We start from the raw sequence: 25,484 nt of genomic DNA on the forward strand, positions 1-25,484 counted from the left end.
ATCGATCATGGGCCACTTGGCTTACAAATTTTCCGGCGAGAGCTTGTAAAGAAGCACCGGACCCGGAGCGTGGGTTGGAAGACTCACCGGTAAGTCGAACTCTTTTAGGCCCCATGATAAATCTAAATTAGAGAGATGGGAAAAAAAATATCCGATGAAATCGGAGTGATTGGAGAACACGAGAGCTGGCATGGCTGAGGGAGATCAGACTGGATGAGCAGTGTGGCGGCTAAGCAAAGAATCGGTCGGCTAATTGAACCTCTAGAACAAGATGATCCGGTGGTGGCTAAGCAAAGAATCGGCCAGCGAAACAGGGGTGAGGTGGAGGTGTACGGCATGAGAGATATGGTGGCGCGGCTGGAGAGGATGACCACAGATGATGACCAGAGCGGAAGTGTTCCTGCGATTCAGATGAAGTGGTTTAGAGATGGTAAGGGTTTGGGGGTTTAGGGATTTCAGAAAAGATTCAAGAAAGAATGAGAGAGGGGAAAGGGTGTATCGCGATGTTAATCGCGATACAGGGGTCTTGCTCGATCGGTAAAGTTGGACCGATCGAGCGAGCAAGAAATAACACAAAAAAAATATTCCAGAGAATTTCTCGCTCGATCGGTAAATTTTAACCGATCGAGCGAGCAAAAAGTTCCAAAAAAACTTCTGAGGCAGAGAAATTCTCGCTCGATCGGTAGATTTTGACCGATCGAGCGAGCTTAAAAACAAAAAATATTTTTGTAATTTTATATTTTCTGAAAAACAAAAATAAAAACAAGAAATGAAAAAGAACTAGAAAATAAAAATAAGGGAAGAAAACGAAGAAAACTGGGTTGCCTTCGAGTCAGCGCTAAATTTACAGTCTATAGCTTGACTGTATGCTGTGATTTATGCAATATTTGGCAGAGCATCGAGTGTTAGATCATGCGCGTCCTCTCCATCATTCGCTTGGACCACTTCATGATAATGTTTCAATCGCTTCCCATTCACCTTGAATATTTTTGAGGTCTTCAAGCTCTGAATCTCCACTGCACCATGAGGAAAGACATTAGTAATAAAAAACGGGCCAATCCATCTAGAACACAACTTACCTGGGAATAATCGAAGTTGTGAGTGATAGAGCAGAACTTTTTGACCAACTTAGAACTCCCTTCTAGAAATCATCTTATCATGGAAAGCCTTTGTCTTTTCCTTGTAGATTTTGGAACTGGCATAGGCATCATTGCGGATCTCTTTTAATTCTTGCAAATGCAACTTGCGATGCTCGCCATTTCATCCATCTGCATGTTAAAATTATTGATAGCCCAATAAGCTCTGTGCTCCAATTCCACGGGTAGATGGCATGCTTTCCCGAAAATCAGACGATACGGGGACATGCAAATTGGCGTCTTGAACGCGGTTCTGTAGGCCCACAAAGCATCATTCAATCGCAATCTCCAGTCCTTCCTTGTAGGATTCACTGTTTTCTCTAGAATAGATTTGATCTCTAGATTCAAAACTTCAGCTTGGCCATTGGATTGTGGATGATATGCAGTAGATATCTTGTGCGTCACATGATATTTCTTCAGTAAACTCGCCATAGTTAGGTTGCAAAAATGTGTTTGCTGGATGATTGGTTTATTTCTATTTTGCAATATTATTTAAAAAATTATACAATTTGTACAGATAGAAAGGTAATTAATAATCTTTCATTTATTTTGCTTTCGTTTTCCATGCAGTGCTAGGCTTGATAGTTGGTGCCCAATCTTCATTCTGTTGTTGCATATGCATTTTTCTATACTTAGATTTGAAGCTATTTCAGAAGAGTAAATCTTAATATTATTTCTTTCTTGTTGATATGAATTTTGATGTGTAAAATTAGCAAACACGGTTACAATTTGAATCGCACCCTCTAATCAATAAACAAAAGTTCTTTGCCCAATCTTTGAAACAAGTAAAATTGATAGGATTTTTGGATTTCCACCTTTAATCGACGGTACAATTAACAATAGAAATCACGACAATTTAAACAAAAAAAACCTTTAGATAACTTGTATCTGACAATATTCAGTGAGAAACAATCGACAAACGCTTTCAAGTAATTAAACTGAGAAAGTTTTATTTGAAAAGCCAAAGCAAAGCTTTGTATAAAATTCAAGAGAGAATTTCAATAATTTGTGTATAAACTGAATTTGAATTATTATTAATAAAATAAACAAAATTATTTATAGTTTACAATCAAAAATAAAAGATAACGCAAAATATTCTTTAAAGATATCAAAGATATCATCTAGAAAGTTTCCTAGTATAATTAAAACTCTAAAAAATAGGAAAATAATATCAAAATATCAAAATCCCGAACACACACACAACACGCCGAAGTGTGTGTAAATTTCCAAAAACACTCGCTCGCTCGAGCGAGCATAACTCTCGCTCGAGCGAGAGGTACTCTGGTCTCGACATTTCTCAATCTCGCTCGAGCGAGCACAAAGTGCGCTCGAGCGAGAAGTCTTCTGCCCGAAATTGGTTTTGCAGCTCGCTCGAGCGAGACTGGGTTGCGCTCGAGCGAGACCTCTTCTGCCTCACTTTGATTTTCTTCACTCCCTTTGACTCCCAATACTTCAAGGACGCATATACAACTCCCAAATTGATCCTCAAGTGCTCCAACCCCATCTTGGTAATTTAGCATCAGCTTTTGAAGTGCCTTCTTGAATTTGTTAGCTCGGCTCCTCGTTATTGGCCCTCGTGGCAACTCTAAAGGATCTCGAACTCCACTTGCCACTCGATCCACATGCGAGCTATCCATGATCGCATCATCCTCCCCTTCTTGAAAGTGATTTGTCCTCAAATCTCGTTCATCTCCTACATCAAACAAATATAAGTCAGAAACATTAAATGTAGTACTCACATTATACTCACGTGGCAAATCTAGTTTGTAGGCATTATCGTTGATTCTCTCCACGACTTGAAAAGGACCATCCCCTCGAGGTAACAACTTTGAACTCCTCTTCTCCGAAAAATGCTCTTTTCTCAGATGCAACCAAACTCAATCACCAGGTTCAAATACAACCTTCTTCCTTCCCTTGTTTGCTTGCTTCGTATACTGCAAATTCTTTTTCTCAATATTCTCACGTACTTTTTCATGCAAGCTCCTCACAAATTCAGCTTTCTTCTTGCCATCCATATTAACCCTTTCACTCATAGGTAACGACATCAAATCCAATGGAGTCAATGGGTTAAAATCATACACAATTTCAAAAGGTGAATAATTTGTAGTAGAATGTACACTGCGATTATAAGAAAATTCAATAAATGGCAAACAATCCTCACAATTTTTTAAGTTCTTTTTAATGATAGAGCGCAACAATGTCCCTAAAGTTCTATTAACTACTTCAGTCTGTCCATCAGTTTGTGGATGACAACTAGTAGAAAACAACAACTTAGTTCCATGTTTACAGCACAATATTTTCCAAAAGTAACTCAAAAACCGAGTATCCCTATCAGAAACAATACTTCTAGGCATGCCATGCAATCTCACAATCTCATTAAAGAACAAATCTGCAACATGCGAAGCATCATCTGATTTGTGACATGCGATAAAATGTGCCATTTTTTAAAACCTATCAACCACAACAAAAATAGAATCCCTCCCCTTCTTAGACCTAGGTAATCCAAGAACAAAATCCATGGAAATATATACCCACGGTTCATTAGGTACCGGAAGTGGAGTATATAACTCATGTGGTTGTGATCTGGACTTTGCTTTCTTACAAGTCACACACCGCTCACACATTCTCTCAACATCATGCTTCATATGCGGCCAATAAAAATGTTCATGCAAAATTTGATATGTCTTAGCCACACCAAAATGCCCCATTAAACCACCACTATGCGATTCCCTAACAAGTAACTCCCTAATTGAAGACTTAGGAATGCACAATTTATCCTCGTTAAACAAATAGCCATCATGCAAGTAAAATTTATCATTTGGACCACGCATACATGATGCATAAATCTCTCCAAAATCAATATCACTCTCATACAACGCTTTCACATGCTCAAACCCCAAAAATTTAGAATCTAAAGTAGTTAAGAGCACGTACCTTCTTGACAATGCATCCGCCACTACATTCTCCTTACCTTGCTTGTACTTGATTACATAAGGAAAAATTTCTACGAACGCTACCCATTTGGCATGTCTTTTATTCAACTTTTGCTGACCATTGAGATGCTTCAAGGTATCATAATCCGTATGAATCACAAACTCTTTTGGCCTCAAGTAATGCTGTCATGTCTCGAGTACCCTCACCAACGCATAGAACTCCTTGTCGTAGGTAGGATAATTCAAAGATGCTCCACTCAATTTCTCGCTGAAGTACGCCACAGGCTTTCCCCCTTGCATCAAAACACCTCCAATCCCTACACCTGATTCATCACATTCAATTTCAAACATATTAGTAAAATCAGGTAAAACAAGCTTAATGATATTAAAAGACTTCTCTTGCTCCTTGCCCCAATGGACTGAAACGTTTTTCTTGATGACCGCAGTCATGGGCACCGCCAATGTGCTAAAATCCTTCACGAACCTCCTGTAAAAACTCGCAAGCCCATGAAAACTCCGGACGTGACCAATCGATGTAGGTGTCGGCCAGTCTCGAATGGCACTTACCTTCTCTTCATCAACCCTCACACCTTGTGCACTCACAACAAAACCAAGAAACACGAGTTTGTTTGTACAAAACACACATTTCTTTAGGTTAGCATATAAATGTTCAGCACGCAATGTGATTAAAACAACTCTCAAGTGTTCCACATGATCATCTAATTTTTGCTATATACCAATATATCATCAAAATAGACAACCACAAACTTCCCAATATATTCACGCAAAACATGATTCATTAAATGCATGAAAGTACTAGGTGCATTAGTCAAACCAAAAGGCATAACCATCCATTCATACAACTCATACTTTGTTTTAAATGCAGTTTTCCACTCATCTCCCTCTCTCATCCTAATTTGATAATAACCACTTTTAAGATCAATTTTGCTAAACACACAAGCACCATGCAATTCATCTAACATATCATCTAGTCTAGGAATAGGATGCCTATACTTGATGGTAATGTTATTTATAGCTCTACAATCAACACACATACGCCAAGATCCATCCTTTTTAGGTACTAACAACACAGGTACAGCACATGGTGACATCGACTCACGCACAAAACCTTTATCTAAAAGTTCACTTACTTGTCGTTGCAACTCCTTAGTTTCCTCCGGATTGCACCTATAAACTGGACGATTCGGCAATGCACTCCCGGGTACCAAGTCGATTTGGTGTTCAATCCCCCTCAAAGGTGGTAATCCTTAAGGTAGCTCCTCCGAAAATAAATCGTCGAACTCCTGCAAGAGAGAAACAACAATGCTCGGAAGATCTCCGGCTATATCACTTGTGTTAAGGAGTACCTCCTTATAAATCATCAACACAAGTGAAATTTCAAAATTCATAACATCTCTCAACTCACTCTTTTGGGCTATATATATATTTTTTTCAGTCTCTTTTCGCTCAACTTTTTTTTCATCATTCTTTTTTTCTAAGGTCATCTCACATTTTTGTTCACTCTTTTTTTCGGCCTCATCTCTCCTTTTATTTTTCATTTGATCCTCCAACACTTGCTTTGGAGTCATAGGCAACAATACAATGGACTTTTTTTCATTAAAATGAATATTTATTTTTAAAACAATCATGAACCACTCTCCTATCAAACTGTCATTGTCTACCCAATAAAATATGACACGCTGGCATAGGGACCACATCACACAAAACCTCGTCAACATATTTGCCAATAGAAAATGGCACCACAACTCTCCTATTAACTCTCACCTCCGCACAGTCATTGAACCATTGCAACCTATATGGTTGAGGATTCTTCAAAAGAGACAACCCCAATTTTTTCACAAGTTCGCAACTCGCTACATTGATGTAACTACCCCCATCAATGATAAGACTACATACCTTTCCCTTTACAAAACAACGAGTATGGAAAAGATTTTCCCTCCGACTCTCTTACTGTTCTCTAGGTTGTGCATGTAACACTCTCCTACTCACCAATAACTCACCAACAGCAGCCCGAAACCCATCCTCTTCATCAGGATCTACCAACGCAGGCATTCCATCATAATTTTCCTCCTTACTCTCCGACTCCACATCACCACAAGCATTAATAATCATAAATTTCTTATTTGGGCATTGGCTAGAAATATGGCCAATACCTTGACACCTAAAACATTTAATATCTCTAGATCGAGTATTAGAAATTTCAAATGTACCTTTAACCACTTGCTTTGGTGCCTCCAATTTGTTGTAAGATTTTGGTTTGAACACCGGCTTGTTTTCCTCCCGTTTTGCAACGTTTGGATGCCAATAAGTCGAAAATCCTCCACCTAAAGGAAATCGGCCAGCTACTCTTCTCTTGAGCTGTTGCTCCATCTTCATGGCCGTCTGCACCATCTCATCCAAATCAAAACAGTGGCGAAGCTCCACTTGGTCTTGGATTTCTCTATTCAAACCACACAAAAATCTTGACATTGTAGCTTCATTATCCTCCTCAATGTTGGTCCGGATCATCATTGTCTCCAACTCCTCGTAGTAATCCTCTACGCTCCTTGGACCCTGCCTCAAAGTCTGTAGACGCCTGTACATTTCATGATAATAATAGTTAGGAACAAAACGCTTCTTCATGACACGCTTCATTTATTCCCACGCCTCGATAGGCGGCTCTCCACACCTCCTTCTAGTGTTCACTAATTGATCCCACCAGATTAATGCATAATCTACAAACTCAACCACTGCTAACCTCACTTTCTTAAGGTCAGAATAGTGATGGCAATCGAATACAAACTCCACACGCTTCTCCCATTCCAGATACGCCTTCGGATCAGATTTCCCATGAAACGCTGGAATTTTCATATTAATGCTACTAATATTCCCATCCTCCTTACTGCCCTCCGTAAATTTTCCACGTACCGCTTCTCGCCTATGCATACACCCATGTATTCTTTCTCCTCATCCCAATTCTCATCAAAACTTTCCTCATCGTCTTCAAAATCATTCCCCTTCCTATTTTTATTTTTTTCCACTACCACTACTCTCCTCCAACTTACTCATCCTCTCATGAAGAGGCTCTAACTCCGATCTCATCACCCTAGTCAACTGCCCCATCAACGCATCCATTTGAACCTTGGAAATTCCTTGGTTCGCACTCTCACTAACATCTTTATTGGGATTCATGGTACCTGCAAGAAAATCGTTAGTAATAAACTTCCTCACACAAATTCTCACAGTTCACTCCAAACGAATCACTCAATCACTCCTTTTTTTTCACTCAAATTTATGGAGAGGCTTTGCTTTGTAGAATAAAATTCAAACCTTCAAATTTAAAACTTTTAGACGCTTGAAAATTGACCCACAAAGATTGCACAAACACAAGTAGTGAATTTTATGGAAAACTTGACTCTGACTCGCTTCAAGGATGAATAAAGACAAAGGAATTGGCCACAAGCTATTTTTCTTTACTTTTTTTTAATTTATAACTTGTAGCACAAGACACGAGACTTGGATAACAAGTTTGAAAGAAACGACACAAAAATTTGATATGAGATAGATGAAGAACGAAAAACGAAGGATGAAGAACGACGAACACGAAGAAAACAAAGAACAGATGAAGATAAGATACTTACTTGATTCAAAACCTTGGCTTTGATACCAAATGATATGAATCTTGATGTGTAAGATTAGCAAACACGATTACAATTTGAATCGCACCCTCTAATCAATAAACAAAAGATCCAAAGTTTTCCCCAATCTTTGAAACAAGTTAAATTGATAAGATTTTTGGATTTTCACCTTTAATCGACAGTACGATTAACAACAGAAATCACGATAATTGAAACCAAAAAAAAAACCTTCAGATAACTTGTATCTGACAATCTTCAATGAGAAACAATCGACAAACGCTTCTAAGTAATTAAACTGAGAAAGTTTTATTTGAAAAGCCAAAACAAAGCTTTGTATAAAATTCTAGAGAGAATTTTAATAATTTGTGTATAAACTGAATCTGAATTATTATTAATAAAATAAACAAAAGTATCTATAGTTTACAATCAAATATAAAAGATAACGCAAAATATTCCCTAAAGATATCAAAACAAATCTTTGTATAAAATTCTTACATCTCGTACTTTGTGTATCTGGACACCCTATTCCATGGGGCAGGTTTGCGTTTGGATGAGGCGGGTGGATCTAGGAGGGACTAGGCAGTGGATGGCCAACTGGAGCTTCGCCTAGGGTTTTATTTCGATGTATTGGAAGGATACAACATTCGATTTGGTTGTATAATTATTTGAGTATATGCAGATTCCTTTCCTTGGGATTGTATAATATTTATTGCTTCCGCATTTAATTCTGGTTTACTGTTTTATTAAGTTAATTTCATGCTTAAGTTTCTGATTAGTAGGTGATCTTGGTAAGGGTCACTACATTTATGGTATCAGAGCATGCATAGTAATATTGGGATTTAGATTCTTCATAAGATAACTGTGAGGTAATTTTGTAGATGGCGGATCATGGTGATCAGAGTAGCCATGGTAGTGGAGGTGGATGTTGGGGAGACGGTGATCGTGATCTTCGTCGGGAGCGCCATCATCGCCATTGTGATGATCATCGTCGTTTCAGTATGCATCGGTTCATGCAGATGGGTCCTAAGCCCTTGGTTGGAGGCGAGACTCCTAATGATGCTGAGAACTGGTTAGAGCGCATGGAGAGTTGTTTTCAGACATTTCGCTATACCGAGGAGCAGAATATGGAGACGCTTGGTTATCTATTGGAGGGACAACACTTCTCCACCGTTCATTACTGCGAGAGGAGTTGCTACTTGGGCCGACTTCTGCATAACTTTTCAGAAGCTGTATTTTCCTCCTGCACTTCGTCAGGCGAAGGCGAGCGAGTTGTTGGGTCTACGTCAGGGAGCCATGTCGATTGACGAGTACCAGCAGAAGTTCTTTGACTTGTTATCCTATTGCCCTGAGATTGCTGACATCTCCGACATGAAGTATAATCTGTTTCTTCAAAGCCTTAACCCAGAGATTCATGACCGGGTAGCGGTTAGTGATGATATGACTTATTAGGGATTGGTGATCCAATGTCACCAGGAGGAGGATAGCATTCGGCGTAACAGGTCTTTCTCTCAGTCTAGGCCAGCGAGTTCTTTGGGTTCCCGTGCTCAGTCTTTCAAGAAGTCTGGATCTACTTCTTATTCCTCTAGTTCCGGTGGTGTTGTTCGTTTTGGGAAGAAAGAGGACTGCAATCATTGCGGGAAGAATGATCCGACAGATAGATGTCGTAAAGCTTCTGGAGCATGCTTTCGTTGTGGAGAGGTTGGTCATCTCCGGAGGGATTGTACACAAGCTGGGGGAGGCGGTTCTGGTTCTGGTTCAGGATCGGGTTCTCATACTACCGTTTAGCAGAGGTCGTAGGGATAGTCTGCTGGGAGTTCTCATCTGAAGCCGCGTACTTCTGGTCAGGTGTTTGCCTTGAGGCGTGATCAGGCAGTGGAGGAGAATGAGAAGGTCATCGCAGGTACATTTCTTTTATATGGCATACCTGCTCTTGTACTCATTGACACTGGTGCATCTCATTCCTTCATTTATGCATGTTTTGTTAAGAAGCATAAGTTATCATGCATTGCACTAGACGTAGTGATTTTTGTTTCTACTCCGACGGATCAATCTGCTTTGGCTAAGAATCTAGTGATGGGTTGCCCTTTAGAGTTTGAAGGGAACATTCTGGTAGCGAATCTCATGGTTCTAATGATGGAAGACTTTGATTGTATTTTGGGGATAGACATGTTGACTATGTACCGAGCTTCGGTGGACTGCTATCAGAGATTAGTACGCTTTCATCCGGTTGGGAGTGATAGCTGGTTTTTCTATGGTGAGGGAGCGCAACCTCCGATATTGTTGGCATCCGAGAGCTGTGTGCGGGTGCGCCTATCTACATGCGCGGGCGTGCTGTCTAAGCAATTTTGAAGAAAATGAGGACATAATCAAATGCGCGGGCACCCCTCTTCTCAAGCACGCCCGCGCCATCGCGAAATTCAGTTTTTTTAGTTTTTTGGGAAGGAAACTTGTGGATCTTCTTTGGCTTTTATTTATTGGATTTGGAGCACATATAAATGGAACTTTCAAGAGCACACGATGAGGGGAGAGCCGCACAAGAGACGCCGCAAAAATCAGCTGCACACTTTGGAGATAATTGAGAGGAGAAGAAGCGGCACCCAAACAACAGAACCACACAACTACGCATTCAAGTAGGCTTGAGACACATATTTGAGACGTGAGAACGAATGACAAGGGATAATCGAATCACCATACAGAGGAAATTCATCTGGGGACGGAGAATCAACTCTACTCTGTGATTTTTATTATCTGCATGCCTTGATTTATGATAAGATTTTTGGATATGTCTATGTGTTTGATTATTTCATTATAAACTTATTAGTTGTTTCTAGATATTGATGGATTTTGATTTAATTTTCATGTTTTGACTATTATTTTGCCAACTATTATTTATTCTTAAAAATTTATTTGTGTATTCTTATTTTGATTGTCTTTCAATTACTTGATCAATAATTGAATTGTTATATTTATTTGTAATCTGGCCCTCGGGAGAGGAGATTTTGAATAGGATCATAGAAAAACACAACCTAGGATTTTTGTAGAGTTCGGGAGGCTTACAAATTCCTTTGAGGTCATTGAAAGAGAACCATAGAACTTGATAATTTATTTTGTTGTTTGATTTCTGATAGGGATATCAAAATTAACATTAGAATAATAACATTTACTCGGCGCTCGGGAGAGGTACTAAATAACAATTAAGGGTTCTTGGCCAATAAATTGGAATAGATGATATAATTAATTGATATGATTTGCATGAATGAAAATCGATTGATATCTTGTATCTAGAACCCATCTCACATCGTGTACCCAAAGCCATCTTTCAAAGTGTGCGGCTGATTTTTGGGGCGTCTCTTGTGCAGCTCTTCCCTCATCATGTGCTCTTGAAAGTTCCTTTATATGTGCTCCAAATCCAATAAATAAAAGCCCAAGAAAATCCACAAGTTTCCTTCCCGAAAAACTAAAAAAACTGACTTTTGCGATGGTGCGGGCGCTCTTGAGAAGAGGGGCGTCCGCGTATATGATTATGTCCTCATTTTCTTCAAAATTGCTCAGATGTCGCGCCTGCGCATGTATATTGGCGCGCCCGCGCATGTAGATAGGTGTGCCCACGCACAGCTCTCGGGTCTGAAATTCTGCATCGCGCGACAAATTTCAAAAAATCATATCTCACAATCTAACCGTCGGATTGAGCTAAAATTTTGACAGCAGCTGCAAAACATCCTATTATCATTGGTGGAGATCGGATTTTGATGTCTCAATATTTTCCAGTAATTTTTTGAAGTTGCTGCTCCGTATTTCATCCTTCCGCATCTTCTTGGTACTTTTGCACCAATCCTTGCAACTCACAAAAACAACAAAAAATATGCATAATACCCACTCAATACTTCACAAAATCCAAGTCAAATCATATATATAAATTAAGTGCATAAATTTCACTTATCAAATTCCCCCAAACTCAGACTTTTGCTAGTCCCGAGCAAAACAATATGAGTAATATAATCGACCTTCGAATTTTTACATTCCAAGATTAAATCCACATGTAGGATAATTTTCTCAAGAGTTCTTGTTTGTTTGTGATTGCCAATCTTATCTATCCTCCTCTCTTTCAATATACTAATGCAACAAGTCTATTTCATAGAATAATTAAATCAGCTCTTTAGTTTCAAAACACTCTCTACCAAGTTCAACTTCTACTTACTAAGATCAAAATGAATTTTCAAGACATATCAAAGTTTTTTTCCATAAAATCACCGGATTTTGCACCCGGTTTTTATTTTTAGCTCCATAAATTAACCGCAGACTTAGCTATAACTAAAGATAGGATTCGGATTTCAATCCCCTCGTCTATAGCCCGAATGGAGCATCAACCCCATTTTGCCTGCAAAATTAGCCATGGATTGGTGATTAGGATTTCAATCCCTTTACAGGCACGGATGGAGTTGTTATAACAAAAAATTTCTATGTTTCTGTTGCTTTTGCAACTTTTAATCATTCAATAAAAAATTTGCCTAAATCATTTCTAAGCTTGTAGAAGTCTACCTCGGTTTCAAGTATAAATCACCAAAGTTAAGAATTGAATTATCCAATTCAGGCACAAAATCACAAAGCTTCTCTAATCACTAGAGTGTCAACAATTAAGGCATAGTGCATATGGGTGAGAACTCAAGATTAAATATAGCTAACAGTTACATTTTAGCACAAGAAATTATTTTTATCATAGGCCAACACAATTACAACATCATGCTTTTAACTCAAACCAACTCATCAAAAATTTTCATAATTTTCAAAAATTTTAAACACCCCCCCCCCCCAACCTTAAATTGTGCATTGTCCTCAATGTACAAGATTAAATTAAAACAAGGACACGTACCTTTGACAACGACCATCAGTAGTGTCATCCTTTTCATCATCATTTGCAGCGCATTGGGATATAGTAGGGGTGACACCACCAAACTTCATCTCCACACATCCTATAAAAAAAATTCAAGTGACAAAAATTTAAGAAGTAAATACATAAAAATAAATAAATAAATAAATAATACTAAAAACTCTTGGGTTGCCTCTCAAGTAGCGCTTAGTTTATAGTTCTCAGCCCAACCGCGTCTGCACTTTAAAAACTTTAAGATCTGTTAATAAACTGCAGACATAAACAAAACAAAATAAATCAATCCAAAAAATAATGATAATAATAAATAGACAATAAAAATAATAATTCTAAATCAAAATCAAGATCACTTGGTAACAGTATTAGTTCACAATAAATTGAGTCGATCCCCGGCAACGGCGCCAAAAACTTGTTGCGTAGTTGTGTGGTTCTCTTGTTTGGGTGACCCTTCTTCTCCTCTCAATTCTCTCCAAAGTGTGTGTCTCTTGTGCGGCTCCTTCCTCTAATTGTGCCTAAATATCTCCTTTTATATGCCCCTAAAATCGTCCAAAAAAATCCCAAAGAAAACCCAAAGTTTCCTTCCAAAAAAAATCCCATTCCAAAAAAAATCCCAAAGAAAACCCAAAGTTTCCTTCCAAAAAAAATCACAAAATCTGACTTTGCGACGGCTCGCCCGCGCATGGCTCTTGGGTCTGAAATTCTGCATCGCGCGACAAATTTCAAAAATTCATATCTCACAATTTAACCGTCGGATTGAGCTGAAATTTTGACAGCAGCTTCAAAACATCCTAAAAGTTATTATGAACGATGGAGATCGGATTTAGATGTGTCAATATGTTCCAGTATTTTTCTGAATTTGCTGCTTCGTATTTCATCCTTCCGCTTCTTCTTGGTACTTTTGCAACAATCCTTGCAACTCACAAAAACAACAACAAATATGCATAATACCCACTCAATACATCACAAAAGCCAAGTCAAATCATATATAAATTAAGTGCATAAATTACACTTATCACCCGTGCACACATCCGTGCATTAACCTGAAGAGGACATGGACCCCGTGCCACCTCCGGTTAAGGGTCTGTTCACCCAAAATACACTAAAAGTCGAAATCTTTGTCGGCTTACACGGACCCTTACATAGAAAGGGCACGGGGTTCGTGCATGAACAAAAACAAACATTCTTGAAATGCGAGGGTGCATGAACCCCTACGCAGACGTAGGCACGGGGTCCGTGCCCTGCTACACCAGAAAAACTCAAGGCATTTTAGAATAGAATTCATGCAATACAACTCCCAATTACAACAAAACATAAATCATGCATTACAACCTCATCTCATCAAAATAATACATGTAGTTCTAGAGTTATACATACATTCGATCTAGTAGAACATGCTTCGTTTCTAGTTATACAATACCAAAACAAGGGTTTGAAATACAATTCAACTCCTAAAACCAACTCCAAGTCCTCACTCTATCATCTCAACACTTAACCATGCGATCTCTGGCTCGATCCTACCCCACCTGTTGTCATGCACACATAAAAAAAAAACAACAGTCTGATAAACCGGTGAGAATAAATCCCAGTGAAGAGACATAAGCACATAAACAAAGTTCATATATCAATAATGATATAAAGAATATGCAATGCATGTTTTCGTAAATTTCTTCTATCATCGAGATTCGTATCTGATCCCGACATCAAGATTCGTATCCGATCTTGATACAATAATCCAAATTTCTCGTAGTTCGTATCCGACCCGAGAGATAGATGAATGAATGTCATATAAACAATATGTTCACATTCTCAATCAAACATATAAACATAAAAGTATGTGGTTTAGGGACTCGATATTCAATCCAAACTCGAGTATTCCATCCCATTCTAATCGATGTCGTCGTTTACCTTTCTCGATGATTCACAAGCTCCAAATCTGGATAACAAAGGATAAACCCATTTCAAAAACTCATTCGAACCCAAACAATCATCAATAAGAAAACGATACTATACCGGCTTCAATCTCTAACCAAACAAAAGTCCGCAATCTAGAAGCTCGACGACCTTCAACCCAATTTGTAAAGGAGCGATAAAATTATTGAAGTTAACGTTCAACTTCAACGGAAAACATATCAATCAATTCAAACCGACCAAAATTCAAAACTCAAACCGGCGGCGTAACGACTATATTCTGATCAATCGAGAAATCACAACTCAGCATATAAATCATAAATATCTCATATCAATCTCAATCTCAATTAAAACAATCCAAAAATAACAAATCTCCAAACCCCCAATTTCCAAAATCCCTATAAAAATCATAACAAATCCAATCTTTGTTCTTTTTCCGATCCGTCTTCAAAATAACGATACATGCTAGCTCATATACGACATATCCAAAAATCATACGATTCTAACGACATCCGAAAAATGAAGTAGATCTGATCGAAGAAATACTTACGATAGAACGAAGCCTTCGATCCCGTGATCGTGAATATGCCTTCAGATTTAATTTCTATCGGACGGATCGAGCATAACCTGGAAATCAAAAGCTTGAAGATCTCGGTGGCTTCTTCAATGGAGAAAACGACTTAAGGAGGAAGAAGGAGAGAAGTGAATGAAGACCAAGTCAACCGCTCAAGACAAGATAATATATAAAATCCATATTTTGCACTTTAGTCCCAGAAGTTTTTGAAAATTTCAAAATAGTCCCAGATCAATAACAATTCAACCCTCGAATTCTATAATCTCCGGTTATCTCAAATAAACTCAATTAAGATTATTTTGGGGCGTTAAATTCTCCCCCTCTAAAAAAAGATTTCGTCCTCGAAATCAATAAGAATTAATCACATAAGATAGAATAAAGAACCAGAACAGAAAACAAGAACTCACATCATCCGAACAACTCTTGAAACCTCTGTCTTATATGACACTCTATCTCCCATGTCGCCACTTCGACTCCATGACGGCTCCACTGAACCTTCACCAATGAAATTGACTTAGTTCTGAGTTGCTTCTCCTTTCGATCAAGAATCTGAATAGGTCTCTCAAAGTAGCTCAAATTCTCATCAAGCTCGGCCTCATCAAGCTGAAGAATATGGGAAGGATCTGGGTGATACTTCCGCAACATAGAGATGTGATAGACGTCGTGGATACAAGATAAAGAAGGAGGAAGAGCTAATCTGTAGGCAAGATCACTTATCTTCTCCAGAATCTCGTACGGTCCAATGAATCTCGGAGACAACTTCCCTCTCTTTCCAAATCTAACAGTGCCTCTAAAAGTAAAAATCTTCAGAAATACTCGGTCTCCCTGGACAAAGTACAGAGGTCGACGTCAGATATTCGCATACTTTGCTTGTCTATCGTGAGCAGTCTTCATTCTCAACCGAATAATCTTCACTTTCTCAGCCATATCATGAATCATATCTGGTCCCAAATCTGGCGACTCAAAAATCTCGTCCCAGTACAACGGAGATCTGCACTTCTTTCTGTACAACACTTCAAATGGTGTCATGCCAATACTCGTCTGAAAGTTGTTGTTGTACGAAAACTCGACAAGAGGCAATGAATCCTGCCAACTAGCACCAAAATCAAGCACTACAGCTCGAAGCATATCCTCAAGAGTTTGAATCATCTGCTCAGACTGCCCGTCGGTCAGAGGATGATATGTTGTACTTAGGTGCAAACGATTACCAAGTGCCTTCTGCAGACTGTGCCAGAAGTGAGAAGTAAATCGAGGATCTCTGTTTGAAACGATCGACTTCGGCACTCCATGCAATCTAAAAATCTCCCTGACATACAAGTCCGCCATTTGATCGTGACGATATATCATTTTGTACGGAATAAAACAGGCAGATTTTGTCAATCGGTCGATCACTACCCAAATAGCATCATAACCTCGAACTGAACGCGGTAGCTTCGTGACGAAATCCATCGAGATATGATCTCATTTCCATTCAGGAACATGTAAACTATGCAGTAGACCACCCGGTCTCTTCCTCTCGGCTTTCACCTGTTGACAATTCTGACATAGGGACACAAATCTCGTGACATCCCTCTTCATCAGCTTCCACCAAAACTGATTCATCAAATCATTATACATCTTTCGGCCACCTGGATGAACACTGAACGGACTACAATGTGCCTCTTGAAGAATACGTTGTCACAATTCAGAAATATCAGGCACAACAATACGGTTATTCACAAAAAAAACATCATCCTTGACTTGAAACTCAGACTGATGTCCAGATCTGACTTTCTCTACCAAATTCTGAAGGCTCGGATCAGACTTATGTGCTTATTTGATCATCACAAATAACTCTGGCTTGGCATGAATAACAAATACTCTGATAGTCATCCTATTTGTTTTAAACTCCAAACCAAAAGTGCAACAGTCGTCGATCAACTGAGAAAAACCGATAGTAGAAAGAGATAAAGAACAAAGCTTTCGGCTCAAAGCATCAGCAGCTGTATTCGACTTCCTTGGATAATACTTGATTTCACAATCGAAGTACTTCAACAAATCCAACCATCTCCTCTGTATCATATTCAGTTCTGACTGCGAAAACAAATATTTCAAGCTTTTATGATCTGAAAATATTTCGAAGGTCTCACTGTAAAGATAGTGACGCCAGATCTTCAAAGCAAATACAATCGCTGCATTGAGATCATGAACCGGATATCTAGTCTCGTGCGGCTTCAGCTACCTCGATGCATAAGCTATCAAATTTTTACGCTGCATCAGAACATATCCCAACCATCGGTTAGAAGCATCACAATTTACAAAAAAAACCCACCAGTACCTGACGGAATAGATAGAATCGGAGCACTGGTCAGTCTCTTCTTCAGGTCGATAAAACTGGCATTACAAGCCTCAGTCCATACAAAAGGTGCATTCTTCTTAGTCAGCTGGGTAATCGGCTTTGCTATAAACGAGAATCCCTTGATGAATCTGTGATAATAACCCGCTAAACCCATGAAACTTCGGATTTCAGGAACAAAAGTTGGTCTAGGCCAATTCATGACGGCTTCGATCTTGCTGGGATCAACAGAAATACCATCTCCAGAAATAATGTGACCGAGAAAGACGACTCGGTCCAACCAGAACTCGCATTTCGACAGCTTGGCTAGAGTCTGCAACACGGTTCTCAAGTGCTCTGCATGGTCAGTACGGCTCTTAGAATAGATAAGGATATCATCAATGAAAATAATAACAAACTCGTCCAAATAACGCTGAAATATTGAATTACGTGTGTGTGTAAAATTTAAATAACAATTAAATAAATTTTACCTCAAATCTCGCAACGAGATTAATGGACACCAACAGAACAATTCTGCTCTTGTTGTCTCTCCCTGGAACCGATGAACGCCTTCAATCAGGTCCACGAACAGAGGTTTAATCCCTCTGATAGATTGCACTAGAAAATCTATCAGAAGTTTTCTGCGAAGAGAATACACGAATTTGATTCGTTATTCCTTACTGCGATTCAAAATCACAGACCGGAATTTTCTCGGGCAGAGCAGGAGGGGAACGGCCGAAAATTCTTTGAGAGAGAAGGGTTTCGATTTTTTTCTCTGTCTCAAAAATTATGACCTCCCGTGTGTAATTTCTGTACTGAAATAACTTATTTATAATGCAGGCCACTAACACCTTAGGGCCCATTAGTCATAAGCTGGGGCCCGACAAGCAAAGCCCGCTCGTTCAGAAATTAATATAAAATTCATCGTGACTCCGATTGATGAAACGATTTCACCAATGTGCACAGAAACCATTTCTGCACGTTTTAAAGTCAAAATAAATTTTCCTGAATCCGAATTCAGTGGTTTCCAAAAATGTCCATCCCTATGTCATTTTAGGAAATCCTACTCCCTTACTCTTATTTAAGAAGTCCAACTCCTTAGTTCATTAAATTTAACTCTTTAAATTTAACTATCTCAACGGGGATTAAAACTCCATTACACTGTGTGACCCTCAATGGTTCAGGGATACAGCTAGCCGTGGGCTCACAACTCCTTGTGACTCGGAACAACACTTTCCGACTTGCCCAACGAATCATGGTAAAGCGCCTAGCAACATCGCCCCATGATTCCCTAGGTATCACTGATAGTGCCTACAAGAACCAGTAGATTTTGGTTAGCGTACAGTACGGTCCCTTCATCCATATATCCCGATCGAATCAACAACCATTGGTATATCGAGAGTCGCTCAAGATTCGATAACTATGCAATACATCTTGAAGATCAAATTAGTGACATCGCATGTGCTACTAAGAAACCATTTCTTAAATCACATCAAGTACTCTGGCCAGAGATTTGTCACACTAATATCTCCTCAGATCGCATAGGATATCCACACTCGCAAGTATGTGGTGAATCCTTGACAACAATGCATTGACTCCTATATGTGTCGTAACTGTACCCAATCTCGACACCTGATGACCCCCTCAGAGTCGGTAAACGAGTCAAAGCACAGTACTAGCATATAGAGTCTCCATGATGTTTCAAGTCGTAAGGACTAATGGTGTACAACCAAAACCGCGGACTTTATCCACTCGATAAGTGATAACCACTTGGAAAGTCCGGATAGGGTAGTTCGACTATTCATCCTATGAATATCCATTTGCATGCTTCGAACATCTCCATGTTCCCTACCAATGAAACGTGGTACTCCGCATCGCAAATGCTAGTCTCAAACTCGAGCGATCCTTATCCTTATTATCGGACGGCTCAATCGACTAGGAACGGTTTTAGAATATACAGTGACTATAAGATGTATTTCATGATAGACATCTCCATGTTCTACCACATCTTACATACACTATAGTATATTCAAGGTCTTTATCAAAACAACAATAGTATATCACAATATAACAATATGAAGTAATATAAAGTCATTGCCATAAAAGTGTAAATAATATTAAACAAAAGATTGTTTATACAAAGAGTCAACAAAGCCCATTGCCACACAGTTGGCTCACTGGGCACCCACTCTTACACGCCCGCGCCTCCCCTTCGTTGCACTGATGCACGAACCGCGCTACACCTTGCGCAATCGCGCTACTGAACAGCACCTGGCATGCGCTATCGTGCTTCCAAGCTGAGCTAACATATGCGCTAACCTCCACAAACCGCGCTATTACAAGCGCAATCGCGCTACAAGCTCTAATCCGCGCCAGCACCTGCGCTATCGCCCCTCTCCATTAGCGCCTCCCAATCGCGCAATCGCGCTACCAGCTCCACCATCTACGCTCATCAAAGAGCAATCGCGCTTCTTCAACTCTTTTTAGCTCAGCATCTTCCCCATTAGTGCATCTTGAAGAGCAATCGCGCAAGCTTCTCCTTCTTCTCCCTTAGCGCAAAACCATGATCCAAAAATCTCCATCATTAGCGCAAACCTTTGTGCAAACGAGCTTAAGCATCCACCATCAGCGCTTCCTCCTCTCATGTGGAATTTGCTTCATCAGCAGCTGCTCCTTTATGTGCACTTTCAATCCACAACAGCAACACTCCGAGAGCAAACAAGCTTCTCAAAGAGCTGTCCCAAACCATGCAAGATCGAACATATGAAGCGCATGATGCCTCACATTTTTCCTTAATTTCCCATACATTAAGCGAGTTATATTGTCTTGTTTGTTTCGGATTCAATTTTGTATATTATCTTATCGTGGGCGTGTGCTCTTTTCGGGTTAAATTGGATGCTAAGTCGTGTATCTCGACCACCTTCTCCAATGGTTGCGGTTGCGAATGATTTTCCATGAAGTTTAAAACATTGAGTACTGATGCTCGCTGTCGATGGTACGAGTCCATTGTTTTTTTTATTGTTTTTAATCATTAGGGACAATGATTACACTAAGTTTGGGGGGTGAATCAGTGTCTGATTTTGTTGATTGGTTGAGTTTTGCTATGTGCTTCATAGATAAAATTTTTGAGTAGATTATTAGTTGTTGTTAGTGAGTGAGTTGAGTTTAAAAGAAGTCGAGAAATAATTGGATGCATGAATGATGAATTTTTTTTTTTTTGTGCTAACTGAAATCCACGATTGTCTACCTATCTGACAAATATTTTTGAGAAAAATGGAACCAAGTGAATGAACAATTTCCTATATACTCTGTGATTAATGCTTGAATCTGATTTTTGAGACATACAGACATAGAGATGATTGAGGCATATTTTGGATTTTTTTGGGGCCTGATTTTCATTGAATTAATTTATCCTTAGTTGCCCACTTGAGCCTACACGTATATGAGTACTTTGAGGTATAGAAAATCTGAATTTGTTGTGAAAATTATCGTCTACTGCTGATGATTATTCTTTTCTGCACTGGTTGATATTTTTATGATTTAATTGTGGATTGAGACTTGTCTAGAACTAGTTCGGACACTCTTTGAGGCGAAATACGGGCATAACTGTGATTAGGTATGATTTAGGCAATTTTTCTGAATTCGTTTGAGCCTTTCAAGCTACCTAGTAATGCATGAATCCCTAGTACCTTGTTTGAGCTTTATTGAAAATCGAATGGCATGCGTGTAAACGTGTGACTAAACCCCCATTCGTCATTGTTTCAAGGTCCTACATTGACTACCTGAATAGCCTAAACACTAATTTCTACCTTTAAGGGAGTAATTTGAATGCTAATATGTGATATGCTCCTAGTTTTATTTGTGAAAATGGAATGGTGTGGTGGATTAATTGAAAAGAAAAAGGTAGTAGAAAAGATGAAAAGAGGTTTGAAGAGTTGAAAAAAAAATTGTGGTTGAAAGAGTTGTGAAAGAGTTGTGAAAAAAAATGAAAAAAATCATTGAAGGGAAGAAACTAAGTGTGAAATTGTGAATGAAAGGAGTTGAAATTAGAGCATAAATATAAATTACTCCTTATTTTTGAATTCTTATCCTTTGTTTGTAGCCGTAGCAATAGCCATAAGCCAGGCCTTACACTATAAGCTAATTAAGTCCTATTGACCGAGTCTCAGTTGCCCAATATACTAGTGGAGAAGAGTTGCGAGAATTTAGCCTATGCACTGTTGATTGATGTTTTTAATGATTATGAATTTTGATCAAAACACGCAAACATTATTATTCTTGGCGTTTATCTATTTGTGAGTGTTTTTGATAGATATCCTTTATTTGATCCTATGCTACTTTGAAAAGTACTCATGATCTATGAATGTTTGAATTGAACTTGGATAAGGTGTTTTGAATGTGAGTTGCGGAGATTGTCAGTTTATGCGGTTATTTGTGTTATGATTAAAACTTTCAAGGGTTAGTAGGTTGGATGAGATTAGATTTAATTTTTTTGAAATCATTGCTAAGGTCATTGCTCCATAGTATTTCTTGGCTATTCTTGTTGGTTTTGGTGATATGAAGTTTTTGGATATTGTTTTTAATAGTTTTGCTCGGGACTAGCAAAAGTCTAAGTTTGGGGGTATTTGATAAGTGTATTTTATACACTTAATTTAGTTATGATTTTAATTGTTAAATGTTTGTTTCGAACAGATTTATGTGAGTATTTTGTTGTTTTTGTGTTTACAGTGATTTATTGAATTTATTTGGAAAAGATAGGAAAAAGAAGAAATTGAAGAAGAAAATAAGGGAATTAAAAGAATAAAAGAAAAGAGAAAGAAGAAAAGAAAAGAAGTCAGACAAGAAAGGAGAAGGAACAGATATGGGCTTTCTTAATGGGCCAGAGATTAGCGATTGTCATTAGCGCTTGAAGAAGCTCTATCGCGCTGAGTAGTGAAGATTAGAGATTGAATTCCAGAGGCTTTAATTATTTCGGGCAAATATTTTCTTGGGCTTTAAGGTTGGCTTGGAGCGCCCGCCCCGATCGGGAATCTGAGTGTTTTAATTATTTCGGGCAAATATTTTCTTGGGCTTTTGAGTGGGCTTTTCCATGACCATATAAAAGGAAATTTTCATAAGACAATGGGGAGGGCCGCCACACACATAAACGCATATCAAAGAATAATTTAGGGCTTTGATCGTGATTTTTGAAGAGAAATTTCTGGAGCTTTTCTGAAGAACGAAGACGGAGTTCGATAGACCGGACACGGCGTCGACGACGGATTTGTTTTCTATACTTTATTTAATTCTGAATTTATGTCTGGATTTTTGAATATGTTTTGGTTTTATTTGAATTCAGTTATGAACTAATTTTTATAGTCTAGAGGTCGGATGGAACCTGGTGTAGACGCTTTCATGAATTTTTGATTTTATTGAATTGAGTTTCTTCTAGAATAATTGTTTTTTCTAGAATTGATTGTTTTTTCAATTATCTGATCAATAATTAATTTGTTATATTTATTTGAAATCTGGCACTTGGGAGAGGATATTTTGAATAGGACCATTAGAAAATACACTGTTAATTATTTATATAGCTCGGGAGAGTGTATAATTTTAACAGAGCTTTTAAAAGAGAACATTGTTTTGTGATAGATCACTGCGATAAATTCTTAATAGAGATATTGAAATTTAATTGTAGTTGATAAAAATTATTTGTTGCTCGGGAGAGGGAAATAATAAACTTAAGTATTCTTGGCTATTAATTCTTTGAAATTCATGAAGATTAATTAATTAGGATTGATTGTTGTTGAAACCAGGTAAAATCTAAACCTCTAGACCACTTTTATTTGATTGATATTTATCTTAAAGTTGTTCACGTGCTTTTAAAACTCATTGATTATTTTATTTTATTCTGCGAAACTCTGAGTTATTGATTTTCTAAATAAAGTTTATACTATTTTAATTACAAGAACTGAATATTTTCAATTTACTCCCTGTGGGATCGATATCTGATTTTATCACTATATTAAAATTTGACACTCGTACGCTTGCGAGTATTTTTCACAACACCAATCCGCGGATAAAAAAGATGCAATAGACTGAATCACACGACGTGAACGTGCGATCTGGGTGACGCGGTCCTCTTTGGTGGGTCCAAACAAACCCTACAGGAAAAACGCCCCAAAAGTTTATCTCCGGGTTGGAATTTGAGCGTATTCGTCTCTTACACCGAGATGCGCGCTATAGGTATCGAGAAAGCTGAAGCTCCCGTAACACTCAGCCGGCCGAAAGTTATGTTTGTTTGAAAGTGCAGGGCCTGTTCCTCCGATCCGCAATTCGAGAGACAAAATAATAAAGAATTCATTAATTGTTGGTTGTGATCATACCAGCACTAATGCACCGGATCCCATCATAACTACAAAGTTAAGCGAGCTTGGGCAAGAGCAGTACTAGGATGGGTGACCCCCTTGGAAGTTCTCGTGTTGTACTCCTTTTTCATTAATTTCTTTTTTTTTTCTTACTCGTACTTCTTGTTTTTTTGATTCCTCGCTGTCCTATTCTCGACTCTCTCAGTCCAATCCGCGGATAGAAAAGATGCAATAGACTAAAGCACACGACGTGAACATGAGATCTAGGTGACGCGGGCCGCTTTGGTGAATCCCAACGTACCCTACGGAAAAAACGCCCCGAAATTTCATCTCTGGGTTGGAATTTGAGCGTCTTCATCTCTTCGACCGAGATGCGCGCTGTAGGTATCGAGACGAGCTTTGCGTGAGCAGGCTAAAGAACCCGTAACTCTCAGCCGGTCGAAAGTTATGTCCGTTTAAAAGTGCAGCTCCTGTTCCTCCGATCCGCAATTCGAGAGACAAAACAATAAAAAATTCATTAACTGTTGGGTGCAATAATACCATCACTAATGCACCGGATCCCATCAGAACTCCGAAGTTAAGCGTGCTTGGGCGAGAGCAGTACGAGGATGGTTGACCCCCCGGGAAGTCCTCGTGTTTCACCCTTTTTTCTTTAATTTCTTTTTTTTTTCTTACTCGTATTTCTTGTTTTTTAGATTCCCCGCTATCCTATTCCAGAATCTTTAAGTCCAATCCACTGATAGAAAAGATGCAAGAGACTGAATGGCATGACGTGGACGTGCGATCTGGGTGACGCAAGCCGTTTCGATGGGTCCCAACTTGCCCTACGGGAAAAATGCCCCAAAAGTCCATCTTAGGGTTGGAATTTGAGAGTCTCCGTCTCTTAGACCAAGATGTGCGCTGTAGGTATCGAGACGAGCTTCACGTGAGCAGGCTGAAGCTCCCGTAACTCTCAGCCTGCCGAAGTTATGTTCGTTTGAAAGTGTAGTGCCTGTTCCTCCAATCCATAATTCAAGAGACAAAACAATAAAGAATTCATTCATTGTTGTGTGCGATCATACCGACACTAATGCACCGGATACCATCAGAACTCTGATGTTAAGCGTGTTTGGGCGAGAGCAGTACTAGGATAAGTGACCCCCTGGGAAGTCGTCGGTTGCACCCTTTTTCATTAATTTTTTTTAATACTCGTATTTCTTGTTCTTTCGATTCCTCGCTGTCTTATTCCTGACTCTTTCAGTCCAATCCACGGATAGAAAAGATGCAATAGACTGAATCACACGACGTGAACGTGCAATATGGGTGACGCGGGCGGATTCGGTGGGTCCCAACGTGCCCTACGGGAAAAACTCCCTGAAATTCTATCTTCGGTTTGGAATTTGAGAGTCTCCGTCTCTTAGATCGAGATGCGCGCTGTAGGTATCGAGACGAGCTTCTCATGAGCAGACTGAAGCTCCCGTAACTCTCAGCCGGCGGAAAGTTATGTATGTTTGAAAGTGCAGCACCTGTTCCTCCGATCCGCAATTCGAGAGACAAAATAATAAAGAATTAATTAACTGTTGGGTGCTATCATACCAGCACTAATGCACCGGATACCAACATAACTCCGAAGTTAAGCGTGCTTGGGCGAGAGCAGTACTAGGATGGGTGACCCCTTGGGGGAAGTCCTCGTGTTGCACCCCTTTTTCATTAATTTCTTTTTTTTTTCTTACTCGTTCTTCTTGTTCTTTCGATTCCTTGCTGTCCTAT

At 39.0% G+C, this 25,484-nt stretch overlaps 1 protein-coding gene, 2 non-coding genes and 2 pseudogenes across 3 annotated transcripts; 4 read left to right on the top strand and 1 right to left on the bottom strand.

Moving 5' to 3' along the window:
• Window positions 1-876: 876 nt before the first annotated feature.
• Window positions 877-1,568, bottom strand: LOC140894692 (uncharacterized). The gene is made up of 2 exons (XM_073303269.1): window positions 1,244-1,568; window positions 877-1,016 (listed from the first exon to the last, which is right to left on the bottom strand). The coding sequence occupies exons 1-2, from the start codon at window positions 1,566-1,568 to the stop codon at window positions 877-879; spliced, it is 465 nt and encodes a 154-aa protein (XP_073159370.1).
• Window positions 1,569-23,739: 22,171 nt separating this feature from the next.
• On the top strand, window positions 23,740-23,858 carry LOC140876661 (5S ribosomal RNA; annotated as a pseudogene).
• A 403-nt stretch (window positions 23,859-24,261) lies between these two features.
• Window positions 24,262-24,380, top strand: LOC140876581 (5S ribosomal RNA). The gene has a single exon (XR_012148885.1). It is a non-coding gene; the product is annotated as a 5S ribosomal RNA (ribosomal RNA).
• Window positions 24,381-24,782: 402 nt separating this feature from the next.
• On the top strand, window positions 24,783-24,900 carry LOC140876678 (5S ribosomal RNA; annotated as a pseudogene).
• Window positions 24,901-25,296: 396 nt separating this feature from the next.
• On the top strand, window positions 25,297-25,417 carry LOC140876525 (5S ribosomal RNA). The gene has a single exon (XR_012148831.1). It is a non-coding gene; the product is annotated as a 5S ribosomal RNA (ribosomal RNA).
• The last annotated feature ends 67 nt before the right edge of the window (window positions 25,418-25,484 follow it).

This window comes from Henckelia pumila, chromosome 1 (genome assembly GCF_033568475.1).
Source record: "Henckelia pumila isolate YLH828 chromosome 1, ASM3356847v2, whole genome shotgun sequence".
Taxonomy (NCBI): domain Eukaryota; kingdom Viridiplantae; phylum Streptophyta; class Magnoliopsida; order Lamiales; family Gesneriaceae; genus Henckelia; species Henckelia pumila.